The sequence below is a fragment of the Protopterus annectens genome, chromosome 8.part0, assembly GCF_019279795.1.
Source record: "Protopterus annectens isolate FY-2018-M chromosome 8.part0, PAN1.0, whole genome shotgun sequence".
Classification (NCBI taxonomy): domain Eukaryota; kingdom Metazoa; phylum Chordata; order Ceratodontiformes; family Protopteridae; genus Protopterus; species Protopterus annectens.
Window position 1 is genome coordinate 1,453,644,508 of NC_056741.1, and position 22,579 is coordinate 1,453,667,086.

The 22,579-nt window shown below is 40.2% G+C and overlaps 1 protein-coding gene across 1 annotated transcript in view; it reads right to left on the reverse strand.

Annotated features, from left to right (window-relative positions):
* Positions 1-22,579, reverse strand: part of LOC122809503 — a 1,292,286-nt gene that overhangs the window by 257,239 nt on the left and 1,012,468 nt on the right. The window contains exon 4 of the mRNA XM_044081059.1: positions 21,838-21,894. Coding sequence (XP_043936994.1) covers positions 21,838-21,894 — 57 coding nt within the window. The remainder of the gene's footprint in view (positions 1-21,837; positions 21,895-22,579) is intronic.

Sequence of the window (22,579 nt, forward strand, 5' to 3'; positions counted from 1 at the left end):
GGTGACACAGTAAAGCTTTTAGGTGCCTCACAACACATACATTTCCTATCGGCGTCTTTGCCTTTGCGGATGATGTCACCCACCTAGAAGTATGCCTCTGGGAGTGCTGTGTTCAGTAATCTCAGTAGCACGTTCTGTAAATGTGTAATGCTGCAGTGTGTTAGAGTAGGTAGGTGTGTGTTCAACTCCCGGCCCTTCCAAGTGTGTGTGTGTGTCTGTGTGTGTTTCCAGCTGCTTGGGGATGCAGTAATGCTTTTAGATGCCTCACAACACATACATTCCCTATCGGCGTCTTTGCCTTTGCGGATTATGTCACCCACCTAGAAGTTTGCCTCCGGGAGTGCTGTGTTCAGTAATCTCGGTAGCGTGTTCTGTAAATGCATCATGCTGTAGTGTGATAGGGTAGTTAGGTGTAAGTTCGATTCCCAGGCCTGCCAGGTGTGTGTGTGTGTGTGTGTGTGTGTGTGTGTGTGTGTGTGTGTGTGTACATGCTCCCGTCTGCCTGGTTATGCTTTTAGACACTTTGCAACACAGATGTATCCTGCTGACGTCTTTGTCTTTGCGGATGTTGACACGCACCTAGTAGAATGCCTGTGTGTCTACTGTGTTTAGTAATCTTGGTAGCGTGTTCTGTAAATGCGTCCTGCTGTTGTGTGATAGGGTAGTCATGTGTAGGTTGAATTACCAGCCCTGCCACATGTGTGTGTGTGTGTGTGTGTATGTCTGTATCTCTCTCTCTCTCTCTCTTTATATATATATATATATATATATATATATATATCTATATATATATAAATAATCTATTTTCTGCCCATACCTCTGCTCTTGCATGGACAGCTGACTGTTTCATGTATCACATATTTACATAGCTTTCACATACCAATGAGGTATGTTGCAACTCCCAACATTGTCCATGCAACGTCCGTGTTACGGGCGGTGTTACACACCCTTACAGGTGTTTGCTGTATATCTCGGCAGACATCTATCCTTGCTGTACTCTCACTGTACTCGTACACGCCGGACGCTTCATGTATCATGGCCTAGTTTTGATGTGTGTATGTCTATTTGTGCTGTGTGCATGGCTCTGGGTATGTCCCACTATCATCATTTGTAAAGGTGACAGCCCTATAGGTTCTTCATGTAGACTGCTGTGTCATTTGACATGTCAGCACATACCTGCAGACAGTACTGCACGTCCTACTGCAGCGCATTTCATACCTTCTGCATTATCTTGCAGTCGATATTGCTGTTTTCTCACACATGGATCTATTTCTGTTCATACCACTCCACCTCCTAGAGCAAGTTGCTGGACAAGGCCTTATCTGATAGTGGGACACATAGGGGCAGTATTGACATGTTGCTCTTACAAACGTAGATAGTTGACACAATAATAGGTTTTGCATTAGTATGGCTTTTCTGTCGGATTTGGTGTCTTACTCATATGTTTGTCATTATTTCATGTCTTCAGTTATGAAAGTGCCAGAATGTTACTGTTGTTACGTGGAACACACCAAACATATGAGGCAGAACTCTGCACATTCTGCGTAAATCTGTACAGTTGCGGAGTATGTGTCTGAAACAAAATATCAACTTTCTGACACCAATACACACACCGTATGGCGGCATCACTGCCTCTGGGAGTGCTGTGTTCAGTAATCTCGGTAGCGTGTTCTGTAAATGCATCATGCTGTAGTGTGATAGGGTAGTTAGGTGTAAGTTCGATTCCCAGGCCTGCCAGGTGTGTGTGTGTGTGTGTGTGTGTGTGTGTGTGTGTGTGTGTGTGTGTGTGTGTGTGTGTGTGTACATGCTTCCGTCTGCCTGGTTATGCTTTTAGACACTTTGCAACACAGATGTATCCTGCTGACGTCTTTGTCTTTGCGGATGTTGACACGCACCTAGTAGAATGCCTGTGTGTCTACTGTGTTTAGTAATCTCGGTAGCGTGTTCTGTAAATGCGTCCTGCTGTTGTGTGATAGGTTAGTCATGTGTAGGTTCAATTGCCAGCCCTGCCACATGTGTGTGTGTGTGTGTGTGTATGTCTGTATATCTCTCTCTCTTTATATATATATATATATATATATATATATATATATATAAATAATCTATTTTCTGCCCATACCTCTGCTCTTGCATGGACAGCTGACTGTTTCATGTATCACATATTTACATAGCTTTCACATACCAATGAGGTATGTTGCAACTCCCAACATTGTCCATGCAACGTCCGTGTTACGGGCAGAGTTACACACCCTTACAGGTGTTTGCTGTATATCTTGGCAGACATCTATCCTTGCTGTACTCTCACTGTACTCGTACATGCCGGACGCTTCATGTATCATGGCCTAGTTTTGATGTGTGTATGTCTATTTGTGCTGTGTGCATGGCTCTGGGTATGTCCCACTATCATCATTTGTAAAGGTGACAGCCCTATAGGTTCTTCATGTAGACTGCTGTGTCATTTGACATGTCAGCACATACCTGCAGACAGTACTGCACGTCCTACTGCAGCGCATTTCATACCTTCTGCATTATCTTGCAGTCGATATTGCTGTTTTCTCACACATGGATCTATTTCTGTTCATACCACTCCACCTCCTAGAGCAAGTTGCTGGACAAGGCCTTATCTGATAGTGGGACACATAGGGGCAGTATTGACATGTTGCTCTTACAAACGTAGATAGTTGACACAATAATAGGTTTTGCATTAGTATGGCTTTTCTGTCGGATTTGGTGTCTTACTCACATGTTTGTCATTATTTCATGTCTTCAGTTATCATGAAAGTGCCAGAATGTTACTGTTGTTACGTGGAACACACCAAACATATGAGGCAGAACTCTGCACATTCTGCGTAAATCTGTACATTTGCTGAGTATGTGTCTGAAACAAAATATCAACTTTCTGACACCAATACACACACCGTATGGCGGCATCACAGGCCACATGCCATTACATTTATATTGCAGGACACACCCACCCAGACAGTTGTATTCCTCACACAGGCCAACAGCTGCTTATCCACACTAATTGGTCTATCATGTACCGTATGTGTGCGCCCGTATTTGCGCTTTCCGTCAGTGGCAGAGCTCACGTACGTGTCTGGGGGACTGGACATTGTTACGGTGACACTGCATGACACCCTGAGGGACACATTACTTTTGTGTCTATTAACCTTCCACATTGACATTCACAGGGCATACGTTGTCATTCACATTTGTCGGGGTACATGCATGTGTCTTGTACATGTTTTCTCATTTGTCCTGATGTCTTTCTTCTCACCTGTCCACCTAGTATCACTAGTTCTGTACATGTATTTTGGACAGGTTACCTTCATACCCTTAACCTGTACACATTATGGGTAAACACCCTGACGTTTGACCTTGTTACATTTGTCATAGTGATGTGCCTTTCTGGTAAATTGCTGGCAAGGCATTACGGACTGTGCGGTAGATAATAGTGACTGACATTTCCATTACATGATTAGTAACACTCATAACATCCGTATTCATGGGTACGCCAGTATTCTCACGATGTTCTGACTTTGTCTGGGGTATATCTAATATAGTCCCTATTTGTATTTCATGTACTATGCCTTAGTGCAGCTGTGTTATTCTGACAGTTTGCCAGTTATGGGGACCATCTTGGTCATACGCATGTCCATCCATGATAATCGCCTACATGACACTGATATAGGGCCCTACATATTGCCAAAATGGTTTCCGTAATATCCAGTGGATGGTTTGCCCCATTATTGAGAATATAGGCATGTGCTATACCCACATCACTCCCACGGGGCGGGCCTACGAAATCCCTGCCAAACAACACCTAGGCCCATTTCTGCATACTCATGATTCCCATACCTGACAACTTTCTACAGTAGCCATTACACATGTTTAATGTGTGCAGTACTGAAGTGTGGAGACACTTATATGCATTCCCCACTCTCAGGATATCAGTTCATACGTCATACATTCTATCGACACATGTGTCGTCACCCTTGCACCTGATACTGTTGCATGTATAGCTATTTCGTATTTGCTGCGGTCACTTGTTTTGCGTCAATGTCGGTTGACACTACGTAAGATTCAATTTTTGGAGTCCTGCAATGGACACCTATCTGCATGTTTAAAGTGAAGAACTTGCTGGACTGTCACTTTCTGGCCATTGGTTTGGAATGCTGCGGTTTATTCACCTTTCCTGCATGTCTGTTTGTCTACCCATATTAGATATAACGTCGCCTATTTATGTACATATGTCATATCTACTGGACATAAGTCTGTTGTGTATACATATATACATGTACAATCCTCATTTCATAACTTGCTTTGGTTTGCGTCTGTGGATTATGTGTATACACATATATCTATATCCATACCATACCTTTCCACTATACAGATTGTCGCAGAGTGTACAGCTGCTTGCCCCTTTATCTTCACTGTGTTTTAAATAAACCTGTGTCTATCTGGCAATGTCGTGACATTTTATTTGAGACTTACAGTGGGGATTTCTGGCAAGCAGTTCAGGTTACGACTGCATACCCTTCAGAGAATCCATGCTACTGACACACCCGTTATTCTATCCACTTTCTATGTTTGTTCTGGCACATATCTGGTGTTTGTCCCTATTTGTACCAGTAGTTTGCATGGCTTTGTCCGGTTTCATACTTTACGAGGTTAACAGGTTTGAGCCATGTATAACTAACTTGGGGGTAACAGCATTCATTTACTATGCTGTGAGCGGATCACATATGCACAGGCGCCCTTGCATTTCCTTATTGTGGGTTACGCGCAGGCGCGCATGCATATCCTTATTGTGGGTTACATATGTTTACTAAGTCTTTGTGCTTACGTGGGCTTTATTACTTGTGACAGTACCAGTAATTATCTGTAATACGGTTAACGGACGTTTGCGAAACACACGTTCACTTTTTTTACATATTTAACTGTCTGTACAGCACAGACGCATTCATTACACTTTCACATTATATGTGCTGTAGTCGTTGTTCAACCGGGACTGCATTCACGTTGGCCGGGTGCTGTAACCACTATACGTTTGGTGTTCTGACTCATTTATATGCATACCCATAGTGCATAGCTACATTAACATATGCCTCACCGCTTCACTTACGTCACAGGCATCCATTCTCCTGCTGGGAAAATTGCGGTACTACATGTTACACATTCCCTATTCCCTACTGCTCTGGACCCACGCTGCATATTTCATCACTGCAGGGATATTCAGAACCCAAAGGCTTATAGTCGTGACACATACGGGTCTTTAATTGTCAGGGTGTTCATGTGGTGATCTGGGTTTAGGCTTGTCCGCCTGGTGAACGGACCTGCTCTGACCATGTTCAAATGTCAGACAAAGCACATGGACAGGGTTTGTCCATTTTAAACATTTCATCTGTGTTTACAGACACAGGTGTTTGGGCAGCTGTCAGCAGCTTATGATGTTGGCAATACATAATATGGGTGGGGGCGGTTACGATACATAATCCACGGTGTGTGGTGTTCCCATTCACATTTGACTATTTCCTGTATTCATTCTTATGAGGGTTATTATTTTGCACATGACTTAACTATGAATTAACTACGGGTATGCAGTAGTACAGTCAACATATGTGACGGCTTGTTACAGTATATATGTACGGACCTCTGTAATACTGGGGACTACCGCACATCCTTCACAGCATTTCCTGCTTATGTACATACTATTATTCCTTGAACTTTCGAAGCTTGTGAGAGCAGTAATTACATCTGTCCCTATTTGTCCACCCATCCTTTTAGGCTTTGTCCAGGTTTTGTTGCTGTAATAGGTTGAGAGGTGGTGTCGGTATGTGATTGAGTTGAATATATACTGTCGATAATTCAGTGGGGAGTAGGGTTACCACTTGTTCCTCTTTGCGAGGGGCGGTCCCACTTTGGACAGTTGTGTCCTGCAATGACAGCTAAGACATGGCAAATGTCCTGTGATTTTAAGACAATAATATATTTCTTCATTTCTGTACTAGTTGCATGATACAGGTATTTTGTATCTGGTACACATAACTATTATTTGGGATAGCATAAGCTATTCAAATGCTATGGCATTAGCTTTTATCTTGGCATACACGTGTAATTCTGTACTTTGCACAGGCCGGGGGTATGTTTTATCCTGCAAATTCTCACATTTCTACAAGGGATGTCCCACCTTGGCCATCTGAACAGGTGGCAACCCTAGTGGGGTGACCTGCATGGTGGACAGCTGTTCCATCCTGCGTAGTATGAATTGCATGTCTGTGTAAATACTGACCAGTACCATGACTACACATACATGTTTTGTCCAGATGTGTACAGTAATGGACACAGTGGTGTGTAAACAACTCTGAGGTTTCAACAGGTTACTTATCCCACGCGGGATGTACATACATTTTGCCGTAACATTAACGCGCGGGCATTTGGATTTACGTACCTGTGATGGGATGTTTACAAATGTGGGATACATATTTGCAATCCGGACACTGCCTAGGATGATACTTCCTACTACATATGGGGAATACCCGCTATGTGTAGTTGTACGGATGCGCAAGGCTGGTAGCTGGATTTGGTGGACATTCGGACATGGGTGCGGGTTATGTGCTATACAGGGGTTGCTGCGTATTGCATTTGAATGCATGGGTTCTACTTTTGGATATCCCGGTTCCGCATATAGCATCCTATGTGTATGTGACGGTTACGTTCATGTGTATAGCACATTTTAATATACATATGTTTGTGTGTGTTTGGTATACAATTTGGACTGTCGGGTTTTTTTACGGTTGTTATATAGCCACAACTGCCCAGCTGTGTACTATCACTACCACTGTGGGACTGCTGGTGACCATACCCATGGGGCTAGATGTGTGTATTGGTGGTGCGCTGACATGATGCGCTTCACTTCCACTGGGTATAACTTCTGACAGTGCAGTACATTACGGACACACAATTTTAAATATCATTTGTTCCATGGACGGTAACTAATATTATGTTGCATGCATTTCTGTTTGGTTCTCCATTTTGTGTGGCCGGGAACTGTCTTGCATGCTTTGCATACGTTTCATTATCCACGGACACTGATAGGTGCGATTACTATTGCAGGCAGGCTATAATATTCAGCAGTTTAGGTTGCTCATCGCCAGCTGACATTGACACGCCTCCGGGCGCAGCTTAGTAACGCCCCATGCACTCGCGCACGTGTCCTATACATGTGGATGTGGTAGCGACGCACATTCATTAATATGCATATGGCGCTACTTCACCATTTATATGCCGCACAGCCGGTGCAGGCCTTACACCGGCCTTGCGCCGAGCTTCATGAATCCGGGGGAACATTCATTTACTTAAGCTACAACTAAAATAATTCTTCTGATTCTTGGCTTTGCAATTGCTACTCTCCTGGCTAAAATAACAGCTCCTTCTCCTCTAATACCTATATACATACTGTCTATCCTTTCCTTGTTTTATTTCTCTTAATCTTGCTTTACTCATTTCTCCTGACCCCCATATCTACTTCATGTATTACCGCTAACAAATATTTTTTTATCATTCTCCCTTCTTTTCTTCTTCTTCTTATCTACTATATGAATTTTCACTCTGACATTTGTTTTACGAGTGAGTAATAAACACTCACACTTAAAACATGTCAACACATGTCAGTGCTACATGCTATTATATTTATTTTGTTTTAATGATGGTATATGTGTATTGTTCTACTTGTCATATGCATTAATATGTGTATTAATCTATGTATTTACAGTATACCATAACATGATTTCAATTTTCACCTATGTATATGTATTTCATGTTCTTTTATTTGTGCAGCTTTTCTCCAGGCCTCCACTGAAAATGGATACAATTATCCAGTTGGACTTTCCCAGTAGACAAATGTGAATAAATAAAAAATAAAATAGCTTGGATATAAAGCTAAACATTCACAGCTTTTTTATTGTATATTGTACCTGCATTCTCTTCCACCGTTAAGTGCAATAACCTAGTTAGTCTTTTGTATATGAAGTTGATAAAAACTAATATTCACAGACAGCAACCTCCCTAATTATCTAAGCTTTGCCAGACATGAAATAGGATACTCTGAGTGACTTAGGGAAGGAAGGGGGAGATAGAAAACCAGAAACTCACAAATGTCATCATTTTGAAATGTCTACAAAGTCTCTGCTATTTATTTACATTTCTACGTACACTTCAAAAAGAAAAGGTGTAACACAGATAAAAAAACTTGCATTTTAAGTGAATGTGATCAAATGGACATACCAAGGCAAATTTATATTGCTTGTGTTTACAGTGTATTATAAGCAAAATGTAGCTTTTCAGGAAAAACATAACAAAGCATTCTTGTAATATTTGCCCCCATGAGGGCATAAACAAATAAAGTTAAAATAATTATTTATTAGCCAGTTCTATTAGCATAGAAGAATAAAACCTGGACTGCTCCCCTAGGTGATCCAAGTCTAATTAGTGCCTCAGGCATCTGTTAGGGCTAGCAAAAGGATGATGGGTATGTCTATCCTTGGGCAAGTAGACTGAGATTGTCTAAATGCCTCAGCACCTCAGCAGAGGAGCAAAGGTGCATATAATGAGTCAGTAATGGGCATTCAGGGCTCACAGTGCAATTATGGTAGATCTCATCATGGGTACAGAAGAGTAAGCACTTACAAGGATATAGCATAAGGCCTCAAGGGGTCACACAGCTTACTTGTCTACCAGCCAGGGAGTGTTTAAGGCCTATTATAAATATGGCCACATTGCAAGGATGCCAGCATGGGCCTTCCCAAACTGCTATTACCATCACTGGTGAATATCCAGGACATGGGAGCAATGGGCTTAGCTGGCAGTGGAGGCCTGATAATTAGCAGACGTAGTGGAAAAAGGTATATGGGAAAAATGACTTACTATGTTTCAGGCAGATTTGGATTGCATAGAACTTTACTACAAGATTTAAAAACATAATACAAAAAAATCCACCCTAAGGCACCACATGGCAGACCGTCTAAAATTGAAAATAATTTTAATAAAACAGACACAGGTGGATTTTTTTTGTATTATTTCTTATTTTAATCCTAACATAATTCCGATAGATTTCTTTTAATTTTTTATTTTTTTAAGATTAAAAAAAAATTAAGCTTCTATTAGTGCTAGTTCTTTAGAATATAAATGGTCTTCAAAGCAGGAATTACTGAGCTGTTATTAAACATCCTCTGACATTAGACTCCAAGCCGCTATCAACCATATTCTTTGACAGCAGACTATTACCATATAGATCTAGCCAGATACCTATTGATGTTAAGACCGGTGTTATTTCAAATTTCTTCAATACAAAGAATTTGCTGCATTCAAGTCTATACTAGCTTTCAGTATCCTTTTAAGGTGTGCAAACAGCTAAATGTGTATATTACATGCAGTAATACCAACTGATTGTGAGAACAGACAAAGTAATGAACACTGCAAACTCTCATACTTTGTGGTTCAGAAAGGAGACACATATCAAGACCAGTTAACTATTAGTTTATATGTTTACAAATGAATCATCCCTCTCACTGGCATAGTACACTGTGCAAGCGATAGTCAAAAACTTCACAATTTAAGAAATGCTATGGGCTGTCTTCTGGCTTACAAAGGCTGAACAAATCAAAATACATTTTTAAACCCTAAAATGGAATAGACTACCTTTAGTCACACATAAATCAGCATTGCAATTCGCTACATACAACCATTTGACTCAGAATCTTAGAAAGAGGATCTCTGTTTTTAGCCATCATGACCTTTGAACTGCATATCTTCTCAAATCTCGATAAGATATAAACTCTGTAAATCTTCACTCACAGTCTTGGATGTCAAAGATCAGGAATACATTATACTTCTAATTTCCATTCAGAATTTAAGAATGGACTATATGAAAACAGTCAATACAATAGGAAATAAAATTAATATCCACTATGTGAAACTATTATTCCCTTTAGCTCTTTAAAACAAAGTTCTACAGCTAACTAAGTTATTTACAAAATTAGTGTTATGTCTTTGGTATGGATAGAAAATGAAGAAGACTATTAGTACCAAAGTCCATTTTGTGCTTTTCCCTTTTATTATATTGACCTGTAGACCTCCCTATCTTTAACATTATTCAAAACCTGATATTCTTTAAACTATTTATTGAATCTTTCAGCTTTTCCCAGTTAGGGGTCCCCAAAGTGGAACTCCGGTCCGCTCATGACTGACAGTGGATTTTTACAGTGCCGAGTTGCCAGCCCGATGCCCAACCTTCAATGAAGGCATGCCCATTCACGCTCACACCTACCTGCATGCCTTTAGCATTATTCGACCACGGGGAGGACATGCAGACTCAACACAGCAGGCGCTCCAGCTGAGAATCGAACGGGAGAACCTCTTGCTGTGAGGCCACAATTAATGCTATATAATCTGTTTCATCTAATGCCTTATATCAATTATACTTCAACATATAATGAATTAATCTACATTTTTACACACAAAATACTACATGAATGTTGTGTCAGTACATCTATGTAAAAGTAAAAATTTAATTGCACTGTAACTATCAAGTCTATCCAAGCCAGTGTTTATTTTTAACCACCAACTTGCCCCTTGTACAGATTTGCTGCATCTTTAATCACTCTGGTGAAATTCTTTGCATAATAAAGGGCTGTTCAGTTTAATTGCATACTTCCAGTAAGAAACAAAATTAGAACTCAAATTGAAGTCCACTGGTTTTATTAACTGAATTTGCAAACTGAATTCTATCATGCAATCTCAGCTTTCTGTTAGACTAGAACAGCAATGCCATTCCTTAATTAATTAATAGGATAGGTAGACCTAATCTTCGGTAAATAGTAATGCCCCAGGTGCCTCCCTGCTACCCAGTAATATACTACAAAAATATTGATTCAGCATTATTTTTAAAGAATAAGCTGTTATTAAAGCAATTTGATAACCTCAAATCGTGACCAAGAATTTTGTAGGGCAAGCTCTAGCCAACATCCATTTATGTTTGAACATTTGGTTAAAATGATCAGTGGTGGGAATTAATTTTTTCATGCAGGAAAGCACTGGATATTTATCAATGGTCCAAAACATAAGTGCAAGTTGTCAATAATCAAGCAGACGGGGAAAAAATTACTGTAATGGTGTGACAACCCATATTTATTTATTTATTTGCCTTTATTTACCAGGAAAGTCTGACTGGGTGATAACCATTTTCAGTGGAGGCCCAGGGAGAAAAACTCCATTTGCTTACATTGCATTATACTAAGTTCCAGTTCAACACATAGTTACATTTCTATTTACATTTATACACAAACAATAGTTACATTTATACATTCTAAGATTTTACAGAGGTGGAAGTTACTAAATAGAAAGCCCATGGTCAGCTTAGTAGATGAGCTTCTTTGGTTCTTCGTTTTGATTGGCAGCTTCTTTGGAACTTAATGGATTGTACAGGCAGCAGCTGTATATAGCAATTGTTTTGTCATTTCTGTGGGAGGTTGAGAGTAGTCTGTTTAAGGAGAGTATTTGGAGAGTATTAGACGGTGATCAAAAAGTCTTAACCTGGTGATGAGCATGTGCAGGACCAAGACTGGTTAAGATGCTGTTTAAGCAGTGGTTTAAAATTGATGAGTTTTTCAGAGAGTGATTTGTGTGGGGATGCTATTCTAGAGTTTAGCAATGTATTGGGAGTACAGTATAGAAAATTTGTATCTGTTTGTCACCTGCCACAGTATATAGGCTCATAGGGGGTTACTAGGTTAGTAGTGGTCATAGAGCCCTTACAGCCATATTAAGCCCAAGTTGCTTGAATTGTCTTTGATTGGGTGGACTTAATTTGCAGAGCGCATCTATGGTATACACCAACTACTCCTGTCCATGAGGGATATGAGTGCCACCAATGGGATGAATTTGCAGTCTCCCATCCACTTATTCACGTTGTGCTTGAATAGGGTCAGTGAGGAGCTCTGCTTCATGTGGATTGGAAGTTTATTCCAGAGTAGCATCGATCTCTGGGAGATATAGCTGTCTCTCCAGAATGTTCTGTTAATGTCAAGGGTAGGTTAAAATCCCTAGGGCTAGTGACTCTTGTGCCATTTGTCTTGCAGATGTGCAGCATATCCATCAGGGGATGGTCAGAGACTGCCCTGTAGGCCAGGCACAAGTCGGCTCTTAGCAGCCTATATGATACAGAGTACAGTCACTAGGCCTTCAGTCTATCCATGTAAGTCGTGCTTTGGAAGCTCCGTATTTTCTTGGTAAGAAACCTCTGTGGTGCTCCAACTGCTGCAGGTGTCTGGTGAGTTACATGCAGAAGGGAGTGTTGTACTCTATTAATAGTTTGATGAGGGTCAAGTACAGTGGAGTTACTGTATAACATCCTTATACCTGGATGCGATGCTCTTACTTATGAGATGAGCAACGTAGAAGGCTTTCCTTAACACTGGGGAAACTTGATGGGCAAAGTTCAGATTGCTATCTACCTGTGTTCCCAGATCACACACCACTGGGTTTGCACTTGGGGGGGGGGTGCTTTCAATATTGTGATTAGCAGGGTATTTTGCTTTGCCAAAGGGGATAATTTACTTTGTTGCATTTAGTTTTAGACTGTGGCTTTGGCACCAGTCATTTGTCTGTGTTATTCCCTCCTGTAATATGTTAACATTATTGATGGACTCAATGATTACACCCAATTTGCAATCGTCATATCTCTCAACCTCTAAGAGCAAGAAATCTGGACATAGCCATAAATAAAAGTGGGACGAAGGCCCAAAAACTTAGAAAGTTGATAGAATAACAGGCTTTGCATTAGCATGAGTTTTCTGAAGGGTGTGAAGTCTGAAACTCAACTGTCTGTCATTATTTTCTAACTTCAAGCTTTAATGATTTGCCACTTATTTGCCAGAAAATCACAATTTTATGAAAAATAGATCAAAAATATAAGGCAAAAATGTGGACATTCTACAAAAATCTGTATAGTTGAGAGGTATGGATCATCAACAAATTTGGTAAAGCCAAAGGCCATCTACTTTAACCTGGACTTTCGTGAAATAGATTACAAACAGTAAAGGGCCCAGCACAGATCCTTGTGGTATGCCACTGGTGACAGGTCTACTGGTAGAGGTGGAGTTACCAACTTTGACAGTCTGTGTTCTGTCAGTGAGCCAGCTGGCTACCCAATTGAGAGATGGGAGAGTTTCTCAGTGATACCTGAGTGCAGGATTGTGTCAAAATCTTTGGCCAGATCAAGATAGGAAGTATGCACTGTCTTACCTTCATCCAGGGCTTTGTTAACTTTCTCAAAGAATACTAATATTAAGCATGGTCTACTGTTAAAAAAGCCAAACTAGGTTGAGTCTAGAGTGTGAAGGCCACCTGTGTCCTAGTCAATAAGGTTCATGATCATTCTTTTCATGGCCTTGCAGATGAGGCTGGTTAGACTTATGTGTCTATAGTTCCCAGGGTCGGTTGATGGCTCCCCTTTGTGCAAGGGGATTACTTTTGCTGTTCTCCACTCTGATCTGAACAAAGCCAGCTCTAAGGCTATTGTTAAAGAGAACACCAAGTGGCTCCACTAGGTCCAATTTCAGATTGCTTAATAAGCAACCTGGGATGTTATATGGCCCCATTGAGGCAGTGTTTTGGGCCTTGGAGAGCACAGATATGATGTGATCTCTAGGGATACTAGGCAGAGGAGTGATGTTTGGTATGCTTTGAGGTATGGCTGGTGCGGCTAGGGGGGGTCGAAGTTTGCAACAAATCTGTCAGCTATCAAGTTGGCAATTTCTTCCAGTATAGTATGAATGGTACCATCTGCTACCAGTTCTGCACATTGCTGGGCATGCCCTTTTAGATTTTGGACATAGTTAAAGAATGCCTTATGATTATCCTTAGCTAGGGATTCTATTTTACTTTCGTATTTAACTTTAGAGGACTTTGCAAGGTTTCTGATATTCTTGTTCAAGTTGTGGAGGGAATTTTTCTTATGCTGAGTTGGTTCCTTCTTGTTCTTAGACACCAGTTTATTCTTTTTGTTATATAATCTGTTTATACTTGAGGCTTGTTGTTTGGGAGGACCTGCATTTATTCCAGTCAGGCATGGCTGAGTCTTTATAGTTGCTTAAGTGTTTATACAGGGCATTTGTGTACATTTCTGCATAGGAGCCATTTATGTTTGAACATTTGGTTAAAATGATCAGTGGTGGGAATTAATTTTTTCATGCAGGAAAGCACTGGATATTTATCAATGGTCCAAAACATAAGTGCAAGTTGTCAATAATCAAGCAGACGGGGAAAAAATTACTGTAATGGTGTGACAACCCATATTTATTTATTTATTTGCCTTTATTTACCAGGAAAGTCTGACTGGGTGATAACCATTTTCAGTGGAGGCCCAGGGAGAAAAACTCCATTTGCTTACATTGCATTATACTAAGTTCCAGTTCAACACATAGTTACATTTCTATTTACATTTATACACAAACAATAGTTACATTTATACATTCTAAGATTTTACAGAGGTGGAAGTTACTAAATAGAAAGCCCATGGTCAGCTTAGTAGATGAGCTTCTTTGGTTCTTCGTTTTGATTGGCAGCTTCTTTGGAACTTAATGGATTGTACAGGCAGCAGCTGTATATAGCAATTGTTTTGTCATTTCTGTGGGAGGTTGAGAGTAGTCTGTTTAAGGAGAGTATTTGGAGAGTATTAGACGGTGATCAAAAAGTCTTAACCTGGTGATGAGCATGTGCAGGACCAAGACTGGTTAAGATGCTGTTTAGGCAGTGGTTTAAAATTGATGAGTTTTTCAGAGAGTGATTTGTGTGGGGATGCTTTTCTAGAGTTTAGCAATGTATTGGGAGTACAGTATAGAAAATTTGTATCTGTTTGTCACCTGCCACAGTATATAGGCTCATAGGGGGTTACTAGGTTAGTAGTGGTCATAGAGCCCTTACAGCCATATTAAGCCCAAGTTGCTTGAATTGTCTTTGATTGGGTGGACTTAATTTGCAGAGCGCATCTATGGTATACACCAACTACTCCTGTCCATGAGGGATATGAGTGCCACCAATGGGGTGAATTTCCAGTCTCTTATCCACTTATTCACGTTGTGCTTGAATAGGGTCAGTGAGGAGCTCTGCTTCATGTGGATTGGAAGTTTATTCCAGAGTAGCATCAATCTCTGGGAGATATAGCTGTCTCTCCAGAATGTTCTGTTAATGTCAAGGGTAGGTTAAAATCCCTAGGGCTAGTGACTCTTGTGCCATTTGTCTTGCAGATGTGCAGCATATCCATCAGGGGATGGTCAGAGACTGCCCTGTAGGCCAGGCACAAGTCAGCTCTCAGCAGCCTATATGATACAGAGTACAGTCGCTAGGCCTTCAGTCTATCCATGTAAGTCGTGCTTTGGAAGCTCTGTATTTTCTTGGTAAGAAACCTCTGTGGTGCTCCAGCTGCTGCAGGTGTCTGGTGAGTCACATGCAGAAGGGAGCGTTGTACTCTATTAATAGTTTGATGAGGGTCAAGTACAGTGGAGTTACTGTATAACATCCTTATACCTGGATGCGATGCTCTTACTTATGATATGAGCAATGTAGAAGGCTTTCCTTAACACTGGGGAAATTTGATGGGCAAAGTTCAGATTGCTATCTACCTGTGTTCCCAGATCACACACCACTGGGTTTGCACTTGGGGGGGGGGGGGGGGGGTGCTTTCAATATTGTGATTAGCAGGGAATTTTGCTTTGCCAAAGGGGATAATTTACTTTTTTGCATTTAGTTTTAGACTGTGGCTTTGGCACCAGTCATTTGTCTGTGTTAGTCCCTCCTGTAATATGTTAACATTATTGATGGACTCAATGATTACACCCAATTTGCAATCATCATATCTCTCAACCTCTAAGAGCAAGAAATCTGGACATAGCCATAAATAAAAGTGGGACGAAGGCCCAAAAACTTAGAAAGTTGATAGAATAACAGGCTTTGCATTAGCATGAATTTTCTGAAGGGTGTGAAGTCTGAAACTTAACTGTCTGTCATTATTTTCTAACTTCAAGCTTTAATGATTTGCCACTTATTTGGCAGAAAATCACAATTTTATGAAAAATGGATCAAAAATATAAGGCAAAAATGTGGACATTCTACAAAAATCTGTATAGTTGAGAGGTATGGATCATCAACAAACTTGGTAAAGCCAAAGGCCATCTACTTTAACCTGGACTTTCGTGAAATAGATTACAAACAGTAAAGGGCTCAGCACAGATCCTTGTGGTATGCCACTGGTGACAGGTCTACTGGTAGAGGTGGAGTTACCAACTTTGACAGTCTGTGTTCTGTCAGTGAGCCAGCTGGCTACCCAATTGAGAGCTGGGAGAGTTTATCAGTGATACCTGAGTGCAGGATTGTGTCAATATCTTTGGCCAGATCAAGATAGGAAGTATGCACTGTCTTACCTTCATCCAGGGCTTTGTTAACTTTCTCAAAGAAGACTAATATTAAGCATGGTCTACTGTTAAAAAAGCCAAACTAGGTTGAGTCTAGAGTATGAAGGCCACCTGTGTCCTAGTCAATAAGGTTCATGATCATTCTTTTCATGGCCTTGCAGATGAGGCTGGTTAGACTTATGGGTCTATAGTTCCCAGGGTCGGTTGATGGCTCCCCTTTGTGCAAGGGGATTACTTTTGCTGTTCTCCACTCTGCTCTGAACAAAGCCAGCTCTAAGGCTATTGTTAAAGAGAACACCAAGTGGCTCCACTAGGTCCAATTTCAGATTGCTTAATAAGCAACCTGGGATGTTATATGGCCCCATTGAGGCAGTGTTTTTGGCCTTGGAGAGCACAGATATGACGTGATCTCTAGGGATACTAGGCAGAGGAGTGATGTTTAGTATGCTTTGAGGTATGGCTGGTGCGGCTAGGGGGGTCGAAGTTTGCAACAATTTTGTCAGCTATCAGGTTGGCAATTTCTTCCAGTATAGTATGAATGGCACCATCTGCTACCAGTTCTGCACATTGCTGGGCATGCCCTTTTAGATTTTGGACATAGTTAAAGAATGCCTTATGATTATCCTTAGCTAGGGATTCTATTTTACTTTCGTATTTAACTTTAGAGGACTTTGCAAAGTTTCTGATATTCTTGTTCAAGTTGTGGAGGGAATTCTTCTTATGCTGAGTTGGTTCCTTCTTGTTCTTAGACACCAGTTTATTCTTTTTGTTATATAATCTGTTTATACTTGAGGCTTGTTGTTTGGGAGGACCTGCATTTATTCCAGTCAGGCATGGCTGAGTCTTTATAGTTGCTTAAGTGTTTATACAGGGCATTTGTGTACATTTCTGCATAGGAGTCATTGTTGTCTGTGATTGCAGGGGGTATAAAACTTTTTATACCATCGCTTAGCAGGCTCTAATTTGCTTTGGAAAAGTTTAGTTTTTTTGCTCCTGTGGTGGTGACATGTTCAGTTGTTACTTTACATGAGACTGATTTATGGTCCAACCTTACCAGGGAGGGCATCACACAGGGGGGTGTGCAGTGATCCCCCATGTTGGCGAGTACTATGCCTAGGACATTTGAGCCTCTTGTAGGGGCACAGACTATCTGTTCCAGAGCATTTTTATTGCCAAAGTCCAGAAACCTCTGAGCAAGCATGTTCAGGCCCATGTATGTCACCCAGTTGATGGAAGGATAATTGAAATCTCCCATGACTAATGTATTGGGTTATATGGCAAGTGACTCCAGTAAGTTCAGGTAGACAGTGTGCTTTTCATGGTTCATGGTGCTTGCCTATAGTTAATTGGACATGGAGTAGTTTGTATTTTCACTTGTACTTTCAACCTAAAGGGATAATATCATCTTCCTGTATACTAACTGCTGTAAAGTCTACAATCTGCATGGTACTACTCTGTAATGTCTCTTTTGTAAATTTTTCTTCTCTCTGTAAACTTATGAAGTTTTTCTCCACAGGACTCTGCTGAAAACGGACACTTGTACAGTTGGACTATCCTGGCAAACAGATGTTAAATAAAATAAATAAATAATAATAAAAATAGTTTGAGAGAGTCATATTGTTTTACCAGTCTTGAGGTGTACTTGACTTTAATGAAGATGGATACACCTCCAACTTTGGTTCTTTGATGCTTATTTTGAGGTCTGAACATGTGAAAAGCATTGTAGTCTTGCATGGCTGGGGTGCTCTCTGTGGCCTTGGACCATGTCTCAGTGACTGCACAGATGTCACCACCCTCCCAGTTGAGGGGTGCTTCCAAGGAGTGCAGTTTCATGTTTTGATTCCTAGCATTAAGCAGCAGAACCTTGAGTTTATCTCAAGTGGATTGTGTTACATCAGAATTTTTTTTGACATTGCCTAAAAAAAAGCACTATGGTTGAGGCAAGTGCCTTTGCCAGTATCTCAAAACCTAAAGGAGACAGGTGCAGAGCACCTCTGGCAAAGCAGTGTGGCCTGTCGACCATGTCTTCCCAGGCTGACCGATACTGGATCCCACTGGACTGATATCACAAACTAAGCCAAATGTTGAAGTCAATGATTTTTTGTTTATATTGTGGCATCATCCTGATTGAAGGTAGAATTATGCTTAGGGCTAGAGTCCTACCTGCCTGGGACACTGGGAGATACAATTTGAGATTTCAGTCATGTCTCTCTTCATATAGTCCAGACAGGTATGTCTCATGTCATTCTACATAGATATGGGCTATGACAGACTTGTAACAGTACTTGTTGAGTGACTTGAGTTTGTGTGTATGATTTAATAGATCCTATCACCTGACTGCAACATTTTTGCCCAGTCTGGTGAGGGGGAAATCTGTGTGTCTCACTATGGAGTCACATATGGCCAATACATTAGGTTTCGAGGTGTTTGGTCATAGGGGCTTATTTGATGAGACACTGGTATATGTGTTGTGTATTTGCATAGCAGTATGTGCTAGTAGCTTAAGTTTGGGTGGTCACTGATCTTTTGGCAGGCTTCTAGTGAGTACATCTGCATATGTGGGTTTATGTGTCATGACCTCATTTTTGTGTGAGAGGTGAAGTGTGTGTGCTGACAACCTGTTTGATTTCCGGTTTGTTGTTACGTGAGAGAATTGATTCCAATTTCATAGTGTAATTACATCTCTCACATAGGGTATTTGTTTTAGGAGTAAGTGGTTGTCAGTATACATGAGGCAATTACTACATTGCATCAGGATGCCTATATCAATTGGGCTGGATGGTGAAATGATGGGAAACTGCCTGCCCATTATAGCAGTTTTTTATGATACATACTATTAGGGAAGGGATTGGGATAGTTTGACCAGTTTTTGTGCTAGGAATAACAAAGGTGCTTGTTCTATTGAATGCTATGGATGATAAGTGTGGCAATGCTGCTGAGTCTGTCTGTAGTGCAGTAGAATAGCTTGGGAGGGTTCCTCTGATAGATGTCTAGTGAAAAATTAAGTTTCAAGGTGCTTGCATCTATACAGAGCACCCCTAACCCCTGTTGTATGTTGCAATGCAATGCGCAAAAGGGAGGCTTAAATACAGGTGCAATTAAGACACTTTTAAGCTAATCTGGCAATAGGAAAGCACATAATGAACCTTTCTCCAGCAATCCCCAGCTCAGACAAGAATGGATCCACACACTTCTGCAACAAGGGTGCAGTGGAGCCCTTCTTAATGTAAGATGGCTGGTTTAGTGCTCAAGTGAATCAATAACAGGCTAGATGCAGCAGGTGTGAATCTAGTCTATGCTATATAGGTATTAAAACAGTGCAAATCAAGTGCAGAGAAGTGCAAAAATACTTAGAGCCCTTTTGTGTGTTTCTCAGCTCAGACAGACCAGGTAAACACCTACTGCCACTAGATAAACAATCCCAGTCCTCCTAATGCAAATGCAGAGTAAAGGAGTGTCCAGAGTGAAATGCTATCACAAACAAACTTAAAGATATAGATACAGCAGTGTACAAGTGTGGTTATTCAATAAAAGTACTTTGTTTTGAATAAATGAGCGAAGAGCTACTCAATTGTATAGAACATATAACGGAACTAAAAACAAGATAAGCTGATTAATAAACCCTCCAGCCAATAAAGCTACAGTCAAAAATCTAGAGTGTTTCCTCAACCTCAACAGACCAGGTTACCTCCCACTGCACTAGATGGAAAATCCATTCACCTCTTTTGTATAAAAGCAATATAAAAGCTAGCTAGATCAAATAGAACAGACAATGGGAGGCAAAATGTACTTTTTTCAATATAAGCAAAAGGAAAGGCAAATAACTAATTCAGGATATCAACAGCAGTGTAGAAAGGGAGGAGCTTATTAAGCTCTATTTACAGTAGGGGTGGGCAGCTTAAAGTTACCAGGTTTAAAAAGCAAATCAACAAACAGGAGGGTGCATGATAAACACAGCAGAGAATCACCAGCCGTGGTTTAGGTTATGCAGGCTTCAAATCTTTTCAGACAAAGACAGAGGCCCAGAATTTCACTGAATATTTAAGTATCACTCAAGCGACAATTTAAATAATGAAGAAAACATGTGAGATGAGCAGCCTAGGTAATTTGTTTCTGCCTCTCACATAGAACAAAAACACTAGGCCAAGCAGATTTCTTAAAACAGAAAACAAAATGGAGCAGGTATCAGAAAGCAGATCCGAAAAATCACAGACACAACATATAGGTGCTAAGCCACTTATACACCTTAAGTTGTACCTAGATCATACATCCCAACTGTCCAGATTTTTGTCTCATATTTTTGTCGGTTTCTCATAAAATGTATGGATTTCTGGTAAATCATTGAGGACTGAAGTTGCTACATGACAGAAATTTGAAATTCTGATTTCTTGTCCTTCAGAAAATGCATGCTAAAGCAAAACCTGTTATTCTAACAACTTTCATAGTTTTAATATTTAAAATTTGTCCCAGATTCGGGGTCTTTGTCCTCCTGTAATTTTTGGCTTTGTCCAGATTTCTTGTTCTAAGAGGTTGAAAGGTATGAGTTAGACAGCATTCCTTATGGTATCAGTGGCACACTTGACTGGCAGTATTGAAAAACAAATCTATACCTATTTCAGAGTGACAGTATTTTGAAATTTCCAAATTCATTTAGACAGTAAGCTAATCCCAAGAGTCTGCACTCAAGAAATATCCAAAAAATGTGCAAATGATGTATGTACATGAAAAATAGATACATTACTGCTGGCCCATCTAAAAACACATCTAAAAAATAGAAAGCTAGAATGTGCTCATGCAGGCACTAAAATTATAAATGAGTCACATACAAGTTATTAGCTTTAACAATTACAGATGGAATATTTACAATACCTAATGTTGTGTACTCTCACTGCACTGACTTTTAAAATTGTTTAATAACAATGAGTGCGCTTCCATAATTGATGGATTTAATTTAGAATGATATATACTCCTCTTCCACATATGAATGAAATAGTGTGGGGAGCTGTAGACTGTAGAAGAGCTTTAGTATATTTGGAAGTGCACTGATGGCATGTTTGAGTTAGAAAGTACACATTTGAGATGGGCAACATGGGAGCAATACAAAATGTCTACTCATTAAAGTTTAAAAAATGAATGACTAAGTAGTGGGACCCTTCTTGGGATCCATACCAGTGCTAAACTGTAAAAACAGAAACTAAATTAACATTCAATATTATAATTAATGCCTTTTCCAAGTAGAATCCTCCTTTAAAACATTGCGTTAGCTGACATGAAATAAAATTATCTTTCTAGAAGTTAACATTATTGAAACCTTGAAAGCACTGGGTGTTACATCAGAAACTTTTCATAGGTATTTACTGATACAGACCTGTATACTTGGTGTTTCTGTCATTAATTGCAGTGGATGTATTTTCAAAGCCTTCCTCTAAAGCAGAAACAAAAATAAAAAGGTGTTTAATGCTTTTTTCAGTGAAGCGGGTGAGATAGAACTGCATCTTAGAAGTCAGGTAAGGTTACTATGAAGACATTTGACTCATCTGGCATGCTTTGAATAATCTAAATCCAGATCATCATACTGAAGTCCAGTTCAGATAAACTACTTATAAAACACAATGGTTGTTCTGTTGACTGTTGCCTTAGAAAGGGGCTTAAACCCTTTTAGAGACCTTGAGCCCCCACAAGAATAGGTATCGCAGACAATGTTCTGATATCTAGTTAGAATACAATAGTTACAAACAGAAATTATCAGAAGTTTCATTTCCAGAGTAGAAAAGCGAGGTATTGCTGTAAAACTTCAGAGTTTTGTGAATGCATTATGAGAAGTAAAAAAATACTTTGTCTTAAGTCGGGTGTGGTGGCTGCTTTTAGAAAGTGCTGGAAATTTTTTGCATGCAGTTCATCAGCCAGTTTAGCACAGTGTGGAAGTTTGTTTTGTTCAACTGTCTGGAATGCACTTTTGGGAGCAATTTGCTAAAACATGAACTGGTTTTAAAGAACTGTCTGCTGCTTCTCTCTCTTACTTCATACCTTATGGACTGTTTTGCATTTACCTCTGCTTTTTTCCCAATTTTGTTGTTATCTACCCCATTTTTTCTGCACATATAGTGAAC